The following is a 19,634-nucleotide window of genomic DNA, read 5'->3' on the forward strand; positions in this document are numbered from 1 at the left end:
ATTTAGCAGAACTCTATGATTATTATGCTAGTGTATAACCCAAAACGCGATACGTCTAGGCGTGCTAGCGTTTCGGCACGTCCCTCTTATTATAATTCGGTAATAGCTAATATAATGAGTCAAGATGATAGTTTTGTAGGATCATCTTCTTCTTCACCCTCCACCTCATATTTAGAATTAGATAGTTATCTTAAACACCACTTTGAAATTGACCAAGGTAGATATAATATTTTAGAGTGGTGGAAAGAAAAATCTGTAAAATTTCCCATTTTATCAAGAATTGCAAAGGATATCCTTGCAATTCCTGCGTCAACAATTGCGTCGGAGTTTGCTTTTAGTGCAGGTAGAAGAGTTTTAGACGAAAAGAGATCTCGTCTTGCTCCACATAGTATTCAAATATGTGTTTGCAAGAAAGATTGGGATCAAGCGGAGATTCGAACACAAGGACTAAGGAATGATGATGATCAAGACGATGATGATGATCCATGGATGATGATGGATACATCTGCATCATTGTCAGGAGGAGAGTCAGCGGAAGCATCTAACCAACCAGATGATGATGACGAAGACGAATAGAATCAATCGGGCAACGATAAATCAACATTCAACAACTATAAATAAAAGGTATGACAAAGAACTACGTGGGCTTTGATTCCTTCGGGATACGTAGGCAGCTTAGTATTCATTTGGGTACTAGGTTCAAGTCCATTTTCTCCCTCTTTTTTTATTAATCATCTTTATCGACATTATCATTGATTCGTTTCTTATTAATTTATTTTTTTCATTTTAGTAAATATTTTAATAACGATGACAACTTGACAAGCAATGAATTTCGCTAATAATCAAGTAATCATCAAAGGTACGTCCGCAATATTATAGTATTTTTTTATTATATAAATATTTAAAGAAAAAAAAAAATGGAACCGATGGTCCGACCCGCCCGTCCCGTGAGTTGGAACCGCCCGGAACCGGAACCGAAACCGGTCGCGACAGGTTCCATATGGAACCGGAACCGGAACCGGGTGGAACCGGAACGGAACCGGCCCAACCCGGACCGTGGCCATGCCTAACTGTGATGCATAAATTTTTACAATCCATGAAGAATTTTCTCATGCATAAAAGTATTCAGAATACACTACATTTTCAAGACATTGAATTTAACAAAATGATACTTAAGCTGCCTGGAATGAGTGAAATCCTGTAACTAGCACATAAGCACTTGATCTTGCAAGTCCAGAAAGCTTGATTACACTTCTGTCCTGAAAGCTCCAACTGCATTTAGTAAAACTCCAATGACACAAAATCGACAGCCCCATTCTCTGAGTCTCAACTCGCACCAAACTCTGCTGCAGCTGATAATTTAAGGTAACAACTTAGTCGTCTTTTGGATACATTTTTGATTGACAGTAGTTTTATGCTAACGAACTACAATATACAACATCTTAAACACAGTAGAAAATCAAACACGAACACAGAAAGAAGGGAGCATGCGCAGAAGAACCCCAAAGTTCGGCAATATGTCACTTGGACTCTTCATTTCACATTTTACCTCGAAGACCTATATCTTCACTTTTTATTTAGTTGATAAGAGAGCTTCTAAGCTTTATAGCCAAAATTCAACACTTGATTTTGAGTGAAGGTCACAGCCTCACGGGATAAATCTTTAGTAGTGTTTAATATTAAAGAGGTCCGACTTTACAAATAACTACTTGTGTAAAAGACTGACGAGAAATTGTGTCTTACTAGTTATTGATGGAATGTGACTAATGAGAAAAAAATTAAAATGTTAAAACAACAAAAGTTTTTAAACTAAACCAAGGGGAATGAAAGCAAAGGGTCAATATCACCAGACCCTGGCTAGATGGAAGCAGGTATTGGGTAAAGGAATATTAATTGCATACTACATGCATTAAAAACAATAGGCTTCAAGATGTATCCACGGGTATAATAATTATTACGCATTAGAATTACAGTGCGTTTGATTTTTGGTAGTAAATGATGGTAATGAGAATGATTAGTAGTGTAAATTTTCGTTAAATGTACCATGTCTTTGCTAAATTGATGAAACTTTGATCTTTAAAAAGCTTTTTTGTTCTTAATTTTCCATTGCACTCTAATACCATCTTTTAAAATGATAATGCATTGGAACAAATTAAGTAAAGAAAATGAGATGATTGAAGTAGAATTAACATGACCATTATACTTGTCAAGAGATGATTGAAGTAGAATTAGCATGACCATTAAAGAAAATGGCATGGTAGTGAGCAATATCTAGAAATAAGAAAGTAGCTGATGTATAGGAAAATGCAATAATGGTGTGAATGAGATATAAATGTAAAGACAAATGTTGTATATCTTGATGTAATTCAAGATTATAATTGGAGAATTACAGTGTAAAGATATTACAAGCATTCAAGAAGCTAGTTAGTCTCCCAGGAATGACTATGAACTCACTATTGTATCTACAAAATATTTGACGCCTTCCTCATTTACCCTTTCCCTACTTATATTAGTTTTCTACTCTTCGAAAATAAACACTTTAACTCAAATTAAAATAACGAAGGTAACACTATCTGCTATATGACATAATCCTCCATTGTAGTTCTCATTATTGGCAGTTTTATTATGAGTTCAATGGGTTCAACTGAACCCATTCTAAAATTCAAAAACGATAGAAAAGTTTTTTAAAAGCATCTTGTATCCCAGTTTTGAAGTATATGATATTAAAAACGTTAGTAACTGATGAAGTGACTAGTGCAAGTAACAAGATGAAAAGATGCAATAAATGAACTAAACAAGCACACCAAATTTAATGAGGTTTACCAAAAATGACTACATCCTCCATGTCTATTGTTTGTAATAATGTGTTTTAAGGATTTAGTTCAAAGCTCACTAATGAAGGTAATGTGTAACTAATGAAATAGAAAACTAGTGCAAGTAACAACATGAAAAAATTCAATAAATAAACTAAACAAGCACACCAAATTTAACGAGGTTCACCAAAGATGACTGCATCCTCCCATATGTTTGTGTTAATATGTTTAAAGGATTGGATTCAAAGCTCACTAGTGAAGGTATTACAAAGAGAGAGAGAGAGAGAGAGAGAGAGAGAGAGAGAGAACTAAGCTGAGTAAGAACAAAGAAGGCGTAGGCTTACAGTTACAATGCTCACATATATCCATATATATAGGCCTAGGGGCTAAATAAGAGTGCACAAAAGTCTGGAAGAAAAAGAATGTAGGCACCAGCAAAGGTTGCCTCATTCAAACAGTAGCAAGAGGCAGCTTGTCTCTTGTTTTCAAGGCTGGTCATTCAAGCTAGATACTTGCTTGTTCAAGCAGTGGCTGTGCATCATCACGTGATTGCTCATCAAACCAATGCCTAATGCTCCACAATGCTCAAAGCGGTAAACACTCGTCCCATACTTGACAACAACCTCTTAATATCCTGGGACTCCTTCACCAAGGTTTACTATTATCCACAGCACCAATACTCAATGTTTGATACTCAAAAACATAAAATCCAAAGCCTCACTAAAAATAGTTACAAATTTTGGGTGAATCAAGTCACGACTTTCAACACATTAAGTTCAATAATTATAACACATTAATCCTTTGCAACAAAAACTTCTTTCACGTATGTATATCCAGTTCTCTTAATTTCCCCCTGCTTTCAACGACTCATTCAATCCTGTTAACTAATTGTTTAAACTCATCACCTGTATGCTGCAACTGCAAATAGTATGCATCTGCCCTACTTTTATTTTGTACGGTACTAATAATTCTTTCAGTCCGCAAATGTCTAGAAATACAGTTAAATCCGTGTTGGTAATGTGACGTGAGTCAAATATTTAGATTCATTGTTTAGGAAGCTTTGATCGATTTTTATGAAGAAGAAAAAAAGTTCGGATTAAGCTATTTGGTTGATTACCTGACATGCGTTATGGTCAAGTTTTTGAATGTCTTATTTGGTAAATGTAGTATTCGAATTTGTTAAAGCTTGGAAAGGGTGCCCAAGATACTTTATGATGTTGATGTCAAGCTTTGGTAAGAACAAAGATGCTTGACCTTTGTCTTGGTGTATTTAGACTTTGGAACATTGGGGATTGAAGTGTGCACATTGGACTTACCCCTTTTCCCTATAAATGTGCCCATATGTTTTGTCTTCTGTGTTGTAACATCTAATTTAGCTCAATCCTTCGCCATGTTCAAGGCTTGAGCTTCATGTATCTCTCTAGTCTCCATGGTCATTTCGATTCGTAATTTTGTCTCCCTCTCCTTATCTTCCTCCACACATATTATCTCCATTATAATAATCACATTGTATCAATGAGCTATAAGCTCCATTACCCTTTAAACACAATACAAAGCACTAGCCTAGGAAGATGATATAGTCAAATTGGTTAACCTCATTAAATTCAGCATTCAAATTTGTAATGTTCATTAATACACTTCAAGCCATAATATTTAACCGGTATAGCATTAAATTCTAAGTTGAAAAATTTCGAAATTTAGCACTCTAACAACTTGCTTTTTGGCTAACACAACTATATACAAATCCCCATCATTAGTCCAAGTCAACTAAACATGATAATGTTAGGTGACACAAAAATGCAAATGTAATATTGGCAGAAAAGCAAATGCCATACGAGATTCACCATAACTGACTCCATCTTAGTTTAGGGAAAAAATTCAGATGATAAACCTACTCAAAAGAAATTTAGCAAAATACAGCCACGACAAGACAGATAAACATGTGTTAGTGCAAGTGTCAAAACTCATGACCTTGAACATTTGACCAAACATGTATTAACTTGTACTTTGGCGAAAAACTTTGAGGATGTGTCAATTGGAAGTGATTTGGTGTTTGGAACGATCAATGAGGTGATCGATGTGGGACAAATGGGGCTTCACTAAAGGGTGGAACCGTCCTTTGAACAATTCAAGGAATGGGAAGAAGGTTGTGCGCCCGAGGCAACAAAGAATCAAAGTCAGAAGTGGGCTAAAGAGCGATGCTCGTTCGAGCACAGAGTGCTACATCAAGTCAAAGGGTTATGAACTGAGTGCTTGTTCGAGTACATGCTATGCTCGTTCTAGCACTCTGCCTCGGATTCCATTATGGTCAGTTTTGCTACGTGAAAGGCATTGAAAAGTTGTGTAACTCCTTGTTTAATGCTATGTTAATGTAATGTTTATTTCTATACATTATTATGGGTGTTAATTGTGTGCTTTGATGGTGAGTTATGAATAGTTCTAGAATGATATATTCTTCCTCTATAAAAGGATACATCATTCATACAACAAATCACCACACACACAAACTTATAAGAGGGCTATTTCATTGTAAGAAACTTAAGAGTGTTCTTCCTTGAATTAATATTGTGATCTTGAGAGGTTATTCTCAAGATAGAACAGGGTTATTTATATTGTATTGTTGAATCATTATAAATAAACTTCATTTGAGGAGGAGGTATACAAGATACCTCATAAACACTATGTGTTCATTTGCTCATTGTTTCTTTGTGTTCATCATCTTGTTTTTCATCAGTATAATGCAAAACCAGATTGCAACATCAAGGTAAAATCTGAAGCTAACCTTTGGAAGATGAAGGTACAACATAAACATGCAATTTCACATGATTAGGTGGAAGAGCCAGCCGCATTGGATACAGCTTTCCATTCAAAGGACTACGTGAGCATAATGTAACTTCAGCCAACCCAGTCTCTTCCTCCAGCAATTGAGTCAGCTCCGGTAACCCAGTTCCTGTGAAAATCAAAGAAAGTTCACCAGCAGCTTCATCAACAATATTTCCATCATCGCCCACTACATTATAATGTATCATGCGGCCTTCATTTTTTACATTTGATCCACCAAGCTCATTACGCTGCAATAAAATGTCGAAAATGTTCAAATAAACTCATATATCAATTATACACTTGACGATAAGCATGAGTCATTATTGAGTCCAGATGTGTCATCATAAACGAGCGTGATTTCATAGTTTCTTTCCTTCTGAATTTGTACATTGATAAAGGCAATGATTCAAACAATTCAAATCCTCTTTATAGCCACTCCTACTTAATCTTTCTGTTATTATATTAGAACCATATAACAATTAACAAATCATACATTCAACCAATCCTAGTTTCTATTCATTAAAATTATCTAACAAACCACTTAACTTATCATTTATTTATATATTATATATATATTATGATTTCATCAATACTTTATGTTTAAAATTCCATGCAGTAAAAGATCTTCAGAAATAGATAATTGATCATATATAAGCCATATGAGTTTATAATTAGTGATGACTCCACATCAATAGCAAATGGCAGATAGAAACCATTGCGGTAATCAATTCTTCATGTGAGTTACAGAATCAATTCCATTCAATTCCATTCCATTCAATCCATTCCATTACCTCAATTCCATTAGTGACCCAAATTAGATGGATAAGATGTCACTGTTACTGAGAATGACATTGGCGAATCCAGGCCTCCAGATTGCTATAAGGTAAGGATGCTAGGCTTTGGGTGACATGTTACACATTTAAATATTAATAGAATTTTCAATCAAATGATTCGACTCTTAAGACCAAGCATGATTGCCATAAACCAAGGAGTTATTTTCAATTGACCCATACAGAATACTGCAAGTTCACACCCAAATACCATTCATAAGGAAAAGTTTAAAAAATAAAAACATTCAAATAAAATGTAAAAAGGACTCACCCGAGAATGAGAAACCCAAGAAGAAGGATCATACTCAGACTCGCACCTCTCGAACTTAGGCTTCTCCTTATCTTCACTTTCCCCATCCTTCGATTCCGGATAAACCTCTAGAACCTCCATCTCCCATAAAATCCAATCTTGCGTATGACTCCTACTAGGAACATCATGTGTTATGGAATTCCTCCATGGCGGAAGCCCACCATTCGCCCTCAAAAAATTTCCATATCTCGTTTTGAACTTGACATGCATCCCGTCTCTAATAGGTTCCCATTCAATTGATGAATCCAATCGCCTGGGAATAGTTTGCTTTACCTTCTTACCTGTTACTCCTAACAAAAAATCGTCATCCGTTGCTGTTAAATATTTGTTGTAACAGCTCTTAAATCGAACCAGGCCGACACCTTCGTAGGATTTAACATACTCTACTGTCCACCTCGCGTACTTTGATCCGCCATGGCGGTCTTGGCATACTTTTTCTCCATCGTCATCTGCTAAGAGATACTTGTCGTGATGGCTTCGTAGTTTTACTGTTTTCGCATTCTGGAATAGGTCCATCCAACTCTGTTTTTGCCGATAAACACACAGAAATCAATCAATTAATATGAATTTGAAAATTTTGATTGTTGGTGATTTGAAATCAATCAATTAATATGAATTTGAAAATTTTGATTGTTGGTGATTTGAAATCAATCAATTAATATGAATTTGAAAATTTTGATTGTTGGTGATTTGATATTTCAACTACAATATTCAATCGATTTAAAAGGGCTGTGAGAAATAAAAATGAAATTACAGAAAATGATAATTGGGGATTGAAAAAAAATTTATAGGTAATCGAATCGAATCGAATTGGATTTCTAGGGATTTGAGTTGGAGACTGGGGAGATTGTTGTGGGAGTTCGAAGGATGGATACGAAAATTTTAAACGGTCTTGAAATTAAGTAATGATTGGATGGAGACAGATAGAAAAAGATGGAAATGGAGGGAGTTTTGGCGTGGATTTAACGTGTATATATGTCGGCTTTGCCGTATTTGAGATGATTTTCATTTGCTTTTTGATTATTTCATGGGTGTTACGTGCTCTTGAGTCTTGATTTGGTTATCAGATTTAATTTTATGACAAAATATCTTATGCTATTTATGATACAAATATTATAGAAATGTCGAGGAAATTCAAAGAAATCATTAAAAAAAATTAAAAGAAGTTGTGTAAATAATATAAAGAAAATCGTCATGAAATAAAAAAGACAAACAAAAAATAGAATTATTGACATATTAAAGTAGTCTTAAAGTTCATTGACAAATATAAAATTTAATTTTAAAAAAAGCAATTTATGATTTCAAGATAAAATATGTTGTACCAATGTAATTAATATTTATTTTTAGTTATTTTTTTTTAAAAAATATTTAGCTCTCCTAAAAACTAAAACAATATACATTTTATGAGAATTCAATAGTCAATATACACATGTACGACAATTATAACCCTAACCATTTGTTACAATCTTAATGCACCTTGACACATATTAAACATGACCGTCGATTAGCACGGACAAAGTGGGCTGTCATTCAGGAACCTACTTTTTTTTAAGGCTTTTAATATATTTTCATACACAAATGTTGAAATTAACTTGAATATAATTTTGGTACAATTTAGATTTTTGCTATGCAATATATGAGTTATTAAGATTTTTTTATAAAATAGTTAAAAAATATCAACAGTACAAAATAAAAGAGATATTATATTATTATTACGCCTTAAATTTTTTGGAACTTTTATATCTTTGGCACTAGACCCCAAAATTTGAAGGAGACGGCCCTAATCTGGCATTTACTATACATTTTAAAGGTATTTTATCAAGTGACATCACGTCAATAAGATTATAATGAAATGTTTAGTTTGTCATTTCCCCAATTTTTCTTTTCAATTTTTGAGATTATGATATCAAAGAAATTGTACTTTGGACAGTCTAAATGGAGATTGTATTCGAAATTGAGTAAGAGTCAACCTCAAACAAGCCTAATCTTAGTACGTAAGCCTAATTGAATCCATAATTGATCATAAGAAAAGAACAAAATCCTCATTTTTCGAACCTATTTTGTAAAACGATTAGCAAAAACATGTACCTTGTAAGCTCCTACATTAGAAGCGAAGATGTAGAAGAATGTGGTGATATCGAACGATCACTATCTTACTCTATTGACGAAGATAAACTATCATAACGTGCTAGATTATATGCCATGAAATAAGAATTGTTACAATCATATGCAAATGTAGCCTTTTTCAATGCTGTCAACTTATTATGAACAACACTAATATGACTGCTATGAGGTAATGACTTAGAGTTCCTACGCCAAGAACATCTATCAAAATCCTCAACTGCTGCATCATCACCTAGAACATCTACCACCCACAACACCCAATCCTGCATCGGTTTCCTCTCAGGGTCATCGACTGTCGCAGTGTCCTTCCATGGCGGGTGAAATGAAAGCCTCAAAGAGGTTCAACAATGAAAAACAAATGAAAAATATAATGCAAAGATGAACACAAGTGTTTTATGAGGTATCTTGGATATCTCCCCCTCAAATGTAGTTTATTATATTGAATTCAACAATTACAAGTATAATAAACCTCCCCTTCTCTTGAGAACAATCTCTCAAGATCAACACTCTCAAGTTTCTAACAATGCAATAGCCCTCTCAACAATATGTGTATTTGTGGTGGCCTTTGTTTGATACTCCCTTTTATAGTGGAAGGTGAGTATCATTCTTAGATCTCTCAATTACTCACTATAAAGCACTTTTAATACCCCTATTAACTATAACAATAAACATTACAATAAACAATAGAGTAATGCACCACATTATTGCATAATCACTACAAATTCTGACCAAAAACATGATCCAATGTAGTCTGCTCGACTACCGCTCGATCGAGCCACTACCTTGCTCGGTAATGGGTCAATCGAGCGAGCTTCCAATGAAGCTACTAACTTGTTCTGGACATTCTGCTCGACCGAGCCAACACCGCTCGACCGATCAGCTACAACTGCTCGATTGAGTGCCTGGTCGAACCACTCACAATTTGCTTCTCTTCTTGTTGCTTTAATCAAGCAAATCTCATCAATCGCTCCAAACCTAAAACCACCCATATACAACACATCTTTATCGACCCTCTCCAAAGTACAAGACAAAGCATGTTCAATTAAATGTTCAAAGCTAACGTCATTGTTAAGATTATTGGCACTAGTTTTAACAACTGGGTTCTTGTATTTGCCCTTAAGAACTTTCTTGTCAATGGGTTCCTTAACTTAAAACTCTTCGCTTATGGGATCCCATAGTATTGATAGGTTGGTCTCAGACTGCACGGTCTGCTAGACTTTTTTACCTGCCCAGCCTAATAGGAATGGCTCCTCTGTCGCCGTTAGGAAGTTGTCGTGACACCTTCTATGAAGAACCATGTTGGGCTTGTCTTAGACACTCTCAACTGCCAACACAGGCCTGCTTGGTGTTACCATTTTTGGTTTGCTTGACTGATACACCGTCTGGTCCTGCTACCATGCACCTGTTGTGATGGCTTTTGAGGCTGATCAATTTTCTTTATTGAAGTAGTCTATTCGAAAGAGCAGGGGTGTTGTTAATGGTGACTCAAACTAGCAAGCACCATTGAAGAAGATGAATATGGGTCAAAAAGGTAGTCCGCGGGGCGCGGAGGAGCTGCTGCCCAGGTCCACGGGGCGTGGAGTGCAATCTGTCTTCATTTCGCGGCTCACGTAGTTGTACACGGGAGGTGTCTTTCTGGCCGGTTACTTTGTGTTTATTATGTAATAACTTCCTTTTATTGGGCATTAGTATATAAACTCTCATTTTAGGGTTAATACATTATGATTCACAAATTGAGAGAGATCACAAGAAAGCCATTATAATTTGTGAGTGTGATTGTAATTCATTTTGTAAATTCTTTGCGATCATAGTGAAATTATTTGATCTCGGTGTTGGTGGACGTAGCTATCACATTGATAGTGAACCACGTTAAATCTCTTGTGTCATTTCTTTATTGTTTGCATTGAATTTCTTATTGTTTTATTATTGTTTGTCGACGTTGCTTCCGCTGTCGCACAACAAGGGGTTTTTATGTGCTTGATTTGTCATTATCTTATTAAAGTCTAAGGGAATGGAATGGTTCTTGGGTGCTTAATTCAATAATTCTTTGATTTGTCCAAAAGATATGTCAAGTTAATAGAATTCGGCGTGTTTTAGTTGAGAAAAAGCATGGGCTCATTAGTCTTCTAGCACTAACATTTTAATTAAGAAGGTACTCTCTTTGTTCCTCTCAAAATGCACTAATTGTATTTTGGTAAAAAGCGCAATTGTATTGGAAGTAAAACAAAAAAAAAAAAAAATTGAGTGATTTGCCTATCTGGGGTTGAAAAATAAAAAAATTCCGACTTTAGTATTCCCTAAAAATTAATTTCCAAAATGGTGTTCATATAAATAAATACTTTTACTAAGTTATATTGCTTTGGTTTGGTAATTCCAAACCTCACTAGGATAATGCTGTTTTGTCAAGCAAATATATGTGTTAAAAAAATTGAAAAAGTTCCCACAAGTATTACTGAAAGAGCCAGATGCCCAAAAAATACTTCTACATACAACCATAAATCTCAATCAAGTCCAAAAGTCAAAATTAATAAAGATGTTTTTCGAAACTACTATCCTTAATTTGCAAATTGGTTGAGGCTGTCATAGAACTTGTGTGACTTTACAAATGACTAAAGCCAAAAAGACCTGTCAGACCAAGCGAAAACCCACATTTACTATTACCAATTTTAACAAAAATTCTCTTACAAAAAAATATAACAGTTTAACAAATATGCAATGTGCAAGGCTACCTCTAAATGAAGGTAGCATTATCCTTGTAATCTGTTGTTAATATAAAAAAGAGATGCAAACTTTGATAAAAAAAAGTAGCAATTTGATGTGAATGCTACCATCTTCTTCGTATACTATCAATTACCATAAACTGTGAGTGTATTAACAATGGATAATTAAGTGTAATAGCAATCATTGTTGTACCGACAATTGATGAATTGCATAACAGAGTCAATTGATAAATTGACTGACAAAGTAAACAACAACGTAGCACAGTAATATTCTTATTGACTGATTGACTAACAAATTAAACATCAACATAGCATATTTTAATATTCGTATTGTCAAAGCATAGTAACATCAACCGTTTACCGTAGAGTTGTGACAGATTTGTTATTATACAAGTAACATAATAATATTCTTATTCATAGATCCAAAAATATAAGACAATAACATTATGACTACAATTTATGAAGTTAATTGTTAGGATATGATTTCCAAACTAAATATTTTAGCTTAGTAAAACTCTTTACCTATAAAAACACTATTTTGGGAATTAAGTTTTAGAGAACACCAAAAATAAAATTTTTTATTTTCCAACACCCCTTAGACAAATCATTCAAAAAAATATACTTGAGATTTGATATGTCTATGTTTATTCTTTACCGGTAATAGTGACAACAAACTGAGTACATGTTTTAGCTTTAATAAAGTATATAAGTTTCCAAATCAATGTAGTACAACAATTTCATCAGTGTAAAAATATCACATTTTATGTCGAGTCGAACATTACGTTATCGTTGTTGATTTTATTGTCGGACTAGATCAAAATTTCCAATTTGAACAGAGTATTTATAAATTACCATGCGTTCATTCAAGACAAAATATGTACAAGGAAAATGTGGATATAATTGCGTGAGAAATGACTACTTTTGAAAGTCTTACCATATATTTGCAACCCTATATAGGAACACCTTTCTTTTGAAGAACTCCATTTTTCCTTGTACAAATGACTACTTTATGTATTTGACTTTGCAACGAAGGAAGTCGTAACTCGAAGCCAGAATGAACAATATTTGGAAAATTAATTTAATCATGCTCACTTTGTCAACTTTCTTAATAAACTGCAAATTTAGGGGGAAATATGATCTCAACAAATATCATAAGCAACAGGAAAATTACGTCCGACTCGTTTGATAAATGGTAATAAAAGGTAGTAACAGGACTAAAAACTATTGTAATTTTAGTTGAAAAATCTCTTGACTATCTTGATAGTCATACTTGTCCAACTTCAATTATCTTATTTTCTTTATAAAATTCATTCCAATGCATTATCTGGGAGAGGTGGTATTAGGTGGTAATGGAAATTTTTAAACAAATTTTTTTTTTGTGATCAAAGTTTCATCACCATGGAAATGACATGGAATTTTTTAATGAAATTTTACACTATAAATGATTCCAATTAATACCATTTAGTGTCACTAACTAAATGGATCGGTCTCGTCTTACCAATTCTTTATGCATATATTTTTATGATTAATTTATACTTTCTCCGTTTTACTACATTTGTTACATTTGACCTTTTATGCAATCCAATTTGTTATTTTAATTATATATATATATATATAATTAAAATAATAAATTGAATTGCATAAAAGGTCAAATGTAACAAATGTAGTAAAACGGAGAAAGTATAAATTAATCATAAAAATATATAAAAATAAATTTGAACGATAACTGGTATCAATAACGTGATGTAGCAAGCATTTTGGAACGAAAGAAGTAGAAGTATATTAGTTTAATTACGTGTATAGCCACGGTCCTGGTTGGGTCGGTTCTAGTTTTGGTTCTAGTTCCTAATAACTTAAACCTAATTCTAGCTGTTGGGCAGTTCCGATTCTAGGTGTATATAGGTAATTCCTTGGCGGTTCAAAAAGCAGTTCTTAGCTGTTTAACTCCTAGGTTGGACGGGTCAAACAATCGGTTCAAACTTTTTTTCTTTAAATATAAGTACAAAATATCATATAAAAAATATTATAATAATGTGGAAGTACCTATGTTGATTACTCTCGAAATTAATTGCTAGTCAATCGTTATTAAATATTTACTAAAAAGAAGGAAAAAATAGTATTAGCCATAGTCTGAGTTGGGCTAGTTCTTGCTAAGTGTTCCACGGGCTGGTAAGAATTTTTTTGGGACCTTAACGGTTTGGACCTGTTCCAGATATCCCGCCCATGGCCATCACTAGGTGTAGGGATAACAATGGGTATTGGACCCGACCCGGATCCGTGGATCCGTATCCGTTTTAACGGATCTGGATCCTTTAAAAATAGACCCGACGGATTCGGATCCGTTTACATTTCACGGGTCCGATCTGGATCTTAAAAAAATACCCAGACCCGGACCTGCGGATCTGGAGGACCTGTTGTATTTTTTTATATATTAATTTTATTTAATATATATAATCTTCTAATAATATGTTGAAAACTTATATTCAATTCCAATATCCAATTACCCATACGCCATACATACTCCCTGACCCTGCGAGATACTGCCTGTCTGCCTCCCAGACTCCCTGTCTCCTACTCTCACACAAACCCTAATCCCCGAATCCAATTTCCAACTCCCACGGCCACGGCACGACTCCTCCCTCCTGACAAGCGGCCTCCTCACAGTCATCGCGGGTTTCCGACACAGTCTTGATGATGTTAGTGTTGAAGAATTTTGACAAATTTGAAAGATTGGATGACTAAGAACATGAATTATATTACGTTATTTTAAATGAAAAATTATGTATTGGCTATGTTTATTTATGTAACAAACAACTTTAATGTGCTCGTTGGATATTTTCAAGACAATTTTAAGTTGTATAATGTTTTTTTAGGTGATCGATTGTGAAATTATACATATTATTATCATTAGTCTATAAATATAGCTTTATTGCAATCTCAACACCATTCAAAAGTAAAAAAAAAAAAGCAAAAACAAGTCAGACCCGTTTTGTTCCCGGATCCGATACTGGATCCGCAGTATCTACTGATCCGGATCTGGGTCTTGCAAAACTGAAACTGCGGATCCGAGTCTGGATCTAAATCTGGTTCTTGAAAACGGATCTGGATCCGGGTCCACATGAACCTGGTCCAGATCCGACCCATTGCCATCCTTAAGTGTAAATATTAGAACATCAACGATGTTCACATCTGGAAACTTGCTGTAAGAACTAATACTTGTCAGCAATAACTCATATTAGTAATATTGATTACACCATCATTATCAAAATCTCAACCTAGTGAGAGCCTAGCTGGGGCCACTTATATTAATGGAAAGGTGTATAAGGATAAGAATTAAGAGGACGTTGTTTTCAATATTGATCTGTTAGAAAAAGACATTCACTCATAAAATCTGTAAAATATGGAAAGATTATAAAAAAGGAAGGGTTTTCTTACTAATCTGGAAAAAATAGGATATATATAATGTATAATGGGAATTTTTTTTCTTGAAAGGATGTATAATGATAGTTTAATGCATATATTGAACTTGAAAAAAATAAATGCATATTCTTCCACAAAATAGGTGCCAATGTGTCCAACTAATTAATAGCATTACTTGGATATTCAAAAATTAATTATTGGTTGTTAGTTGGTTTCACCAAGCGTTTATATTCACTTTTTATCAACTATTAAACTAAAAGTCAAAATTTAATCACCCGATATCAAATATCTAGAACTCTTAACAACATTCACGCAGTCTCATTTTTCCAAGCTTGCCATAATTTCTAACTAATAGGTCACAATTGAAAGTTTGAAATGATATGATTACGATATTAAATAAATTATCATGAATTTATAATTCAAATTTTTGTTGACCTTTCTTCCTACAATAAATTAACTTTTGATTAATTATAAATAATACCAACTTAAAGAGTATTTTTCTAAAATAATTTCAACTTTTATTCAAACAATAATTGATATCATTCTAAGCAAACACTCCTTAAATTATTATTATTTACTGTTAACCTAAAATCAATATTAAAATTAAAAAAAAAAATTATTTTATTCACTAGCAATTTTTCCAACATAATATCATTTCATAATAATAAATAGCCAAAATACTACAACTCCCCTGAATTGTACTAAGTTTCAAAAAAATCCACCAATCATTATAATATACATTACACCTCCAATTAATGATAAATACATTAATAAAATCACAATATGTTCATAAAAACTCAATCTCAAAACCCACAATAAAGAACAATTCCAAATACAAAGTATATTAAACTACGCTAATCTAAATTAATAATATAAACATAATTAATTTCGGACCAATCTCTTAACTTTAACCCAATCTTCCTCCACTTTAATCAATTTCCTCTCAGCTTCAATTTTCCTTTCTAGCCATGATTCCTCATCAGCCTCAATATCCTCAACTATCTTAGTTTTCTTCTCTATTCTAGACTTAAGCACTTCCACAGCCTTCAAACTACTATCTATTTCTTTAAACTCTTGGATCAACTCCTCTCTTTTAGCTGTTGATGCATTCACATACTCATTTCCATACCATTTCTCCAATGTTGCCTCAAGCACACATGCCTTAGCCAAATCCTTATCGAGTTCGGTTTTCGTCTTCAATCTGTTCTTATCAAATGCAGCATAATCTGCTAAATCTTGAGTGGCTAAGTCATGATCATTCTTCATGTTTTCTAGTTTCTGTTGTAGATCATCAACATCATGGATGTTAGTAAGCATGTTTATTACATTGTTTAGCTCGTTGTATCGTCCTAGAGATATGATGGCATGAAATTCCATGTTGTTTAGTTCTTCAAAGGTTCTTCTGGCCATCTTAAATTCTGTTTTTGATGCTGTTCTTTCTTCTTCTGCACTGTCATGTATGCTATCTAAGCTTGCTAACATTGACTTTAGATTGTTGAAGGAGGCTGAATTCTGGGTTTTGAAATGATAATAATATTAGCCACAGTACCAGCAATGGCATGTAAAAAAAATTAAGTAAAACACACTATATAATTTGTGGGTTTCAAACCCTCAATACTCTTGACAGGGGACTTTAAGGGTGCGCAAGGTGATTGATCGTACAGGACTCCTCCTTTTTTTTTAATATGAAAGTTTTTCAAAAATGAAATATGTTAAATTTGTTAATAAAATAAATATATTTACTATAAATAAGACGTTAAATAAAAGTTTTGAACAGGGCGGCTCTACACTCACCTTCACTTTAAAACATATTAATGTGTGATAATTAAGTATTGTGATTGTGAAGTTCAATGAGCATTATGCCTAGCAAAGATAATTTGAGAAAGACCGAGGGAATTGCCAAATGCCAACTCTCTGCAAGGGGTATTTTTGTATTACTTCTTTTTTCAAATATTTTTTTTAATTTATAAAAATTTCTTTTTTATTAATTTATTTTTAAGGGGCCAAAGATTTATAATTGCTCTATTTTAAATTAAAGTATGTAAAATTGCGAATGATGTGTGTTATATCAAAAGTCAATCAAACAACTTTCTTACTATCACAATGATGAGGTTGTGTATATTTGACCACCAAACCTCGCCAACATTAGATGACGTATATCAACTATCAAAACTCGTCTAACTGATAATTATTTACACTGTTTGAATAAAGATTTAAGAAGAATAGAAAAAGAAGAAAAGCGAAAGTTCCTTATGTTTGGATAAAGGAAATGAAATGAAACCATCACTATGGTTGGATAAATGACATCATTAATTGCGAGAGAAAGGAAAGAAAATAAATAGTACGGGGATTTAAGAGCGAAGTCTCATTATTTGTTCAGAAAAGAAGTAAAGAAAAAGAAACATAAATTTCATTTTTGTTTTAAATTTTTCTCCTTTTAAAAATTTTGGTTATTTGTAAAATTAAGAGTTTATTCCTTTCACCTCTCATTTTCCTTTAAATTAATATCCAATTAAAGAAGAATCCTTCAAAATGCATTGTTGTCCTTCCCCTCCAAATCCTTCAATACAGCATAGCATTAATGAATCTATTTGGTAGTCGATATTAAATAGTAAGAATAATAATAAAAAAATTAGTGTAATTTTGATAAGAAAAATCTCTTGACAATTTTAATGGTTATGCTTTTCTCCTTCAATTATCTCATTTTCTTCCCAAATTTCATTCTAATACATTAACGTTTAAAAATGCGCATTAGAAATTTTTATGATCAAAGTTCAATTACTATAGAAATGACATAGTCAATTTCATAAAAATTTACAGTACAAATCATTCACATGATTATCATATTTAGTACCAAAACATTATAAGCAAATAGGAGCAGGGGGTCTTTTTGAGTTGTGCGACGTGATCGACCGCACGAATTCCCTTTTTCTCTGGTATATGAAAAAATTAATAAAAAGAAAAATATGTTAAATTTATTAATATTATAAATATTTTTTTAATAAATAAGGCGTAAATAAAAATTTTACAGGACCTCAAAATTTTTCAAGACGGCTCTGAATAAAAGTTTGAGAATTAATTTAGTGTAGGAAGTTACCTCCACGGAAGACGCGTTTACAGCAAGATTATCATCACGATCAACATTTGACAAATCAGATCTTCTAGAAAAACAATTCTGATCAATTCCATTACTTGCAAAACAAGAAACACTATTCCCCTTAATTTCCTCTTTAGATTCAAAATCACAACAATTTAAACCATGATCAATCTCAATAATATCAACAATCCACATAATCATACTATCAGAAACAGTCCAATGACCAGGAACATCATGTGTAATAGTATTCCTCCAAGGAGGAGGTCCTCTGTTTGCTCTTAAGAATGTTCCTCCATGACTTTTAAGTTTAATGTACGGACCTTCTTTAACTGGCTCCCATTCAACCGTGGGACCGAACCAAGGTCGCTGAGCAACTCGCTTTCCAGTCATTCCTAGTAGGAATTGCTCGTCAGATGCGGCTAAGAATTTCCAGCTTCGGCAGCTCCTGAGACGGATCAGATTAGACTTTCCTTCGACAAGCTCGAACGACCAACGCGCGTTTGGTGAAGAGCTGTCGCGGCTTTGCCTGACTGTTTCATCGTCTTGGTCAGCTGTTAGGTACTTGCTCTGGTGGCTGCTTTTTAGCCTGAACACCTTTGCTCTTTGGAAAAATTCCATTTTTAAGAGAAGGGTGTTTTCGTTGTTTAAAACTAGTACTTATAAGGCTTTTGTTTAATTGGTAGGAAATGGAAGGAAAATGTATGGGAAATTTCTTGTCATATTGATTTCGGTGATTATGCACACAATAATTATTGTCAAATTTGCAAATTCTATGAAGTGAATATTTTTCCTTGTAGGATAATACTCCTATTTTAATATTACTGAATATTGTTAATTAATACTCCTTCTGTTTCTTTTTGTTTTTCTCATTTATTTTTTGCACAGTTCTCTATGTAAATTTTAAACCTCAATATTTCTAAATACGTATAATAAAAGATTAAAAAATTCATAATAAAAAAGTATACATTAAGACGAATCTAACGAGATCTCACATGAATATATTTTATCTTGTAAATATGTGTTAAAAACATTGATTAAATTTCTCTCTCCTTAAGGTAGAATATTCCAAATGTGAAGAATATTAAATACGTATGGAGTAGGATCTTACTAACTATGGCTTTCGATATATTTGTTAATAGAAGTATATTACCTAATTGGCTAATATAGCATAAACTTTAACATTTATCATCAAATTAGGCTTTAAAAGACTTCCTCTTTTACCTAATACTTATTACATTTCTTTTCACACGTAATTTAATGGATATTTTGATATTAAATAGTTTTACTTTGACTAAACAAAAACTTATGAAATTACATACTCCCCTTATTCACCTTAAGTGTCTCATTTCCTTATTTAGTCAAGTTACTCTAAATATCTAATTTCTATTTTGGGTATGTTAACTTTATCAATTTATTCTTATGAAACTTAACTTTTTCACACTCTTACACCTAATAATCTCATTTGACCCCTATTAAAATTTAAAAACACAATATTTT

General features: G+C 33.2%; 2 protein-coding genes across 2 annotated transcripts; both read right to left on the bottom strand.

Moving 5' to 3' along the window:
• Window positions 1-211: 211 nt before the first annotated feature.
• On the bottom strand, window positions 212-7,837 carry LOC130801934 (uncharacterized). Its single transcript, XM_057665891.1, has 3 exons — window positions 6,738-7,837; window positions 5,596-5,884; window positions 212-1,352 (listed from the first exon to the last, which is right to left on the bottom strand). The coding sequence occupies exons 1-3, from the start codon at window positions 7,290-7,292 to the stop codon at window positions 1,327-1,329; spliced, it is 870 nt and encodes a 289-aa protein (XP_057521874.1). The 5' UTR covers window positions 7,293-7,837; the 3' UTR covers window positions 212-1,326.
• A 7,853-nt stretch (window positions 7,838-15,690) lies between these two features.
• LOC130801935 (uncharacterized) lies at window positions 15,691-18,901 on the bottom strand. The gene is made up of 2 exons (XM_057665892.1): window positions 18,138-18,901; window positions 15,691-16,552 (listed from the first exon to the last, which is right to left on the bottom strand). The coding sequence occupies exons 1-2, from the start codon at window positions 18,753-18,755 to the stop codon at window positions 15,923-15,925; spliced, it is 1,248 nt and encodes a 415-aa protein (XP_057521875.1). The 5' UTR covers window positions 18,756-18,901; the 3' UTR covers window positions 15,691-15,922.
• Between the last annotated feature and the right edge of the window lie 733 nt (window positions 18,902-19,634).

The sequence above is a fragment of the Amaranthus tricolor genome, chromosome 15, assembly GCF_026212465.1.
Source record: "Amaranthus tricolor cultivar Red isolate AtriRed21 chromosome 15, ASM2621246v1, whole genome shotgun sequence".
Taxonomy (NCBI): Eukaryota; Viridiplantae; Streptophyta; class Magnoliopsida; order Caryophyllales; family Amaranthaceae; genus Amaranthus; species Amaranthus tricolor.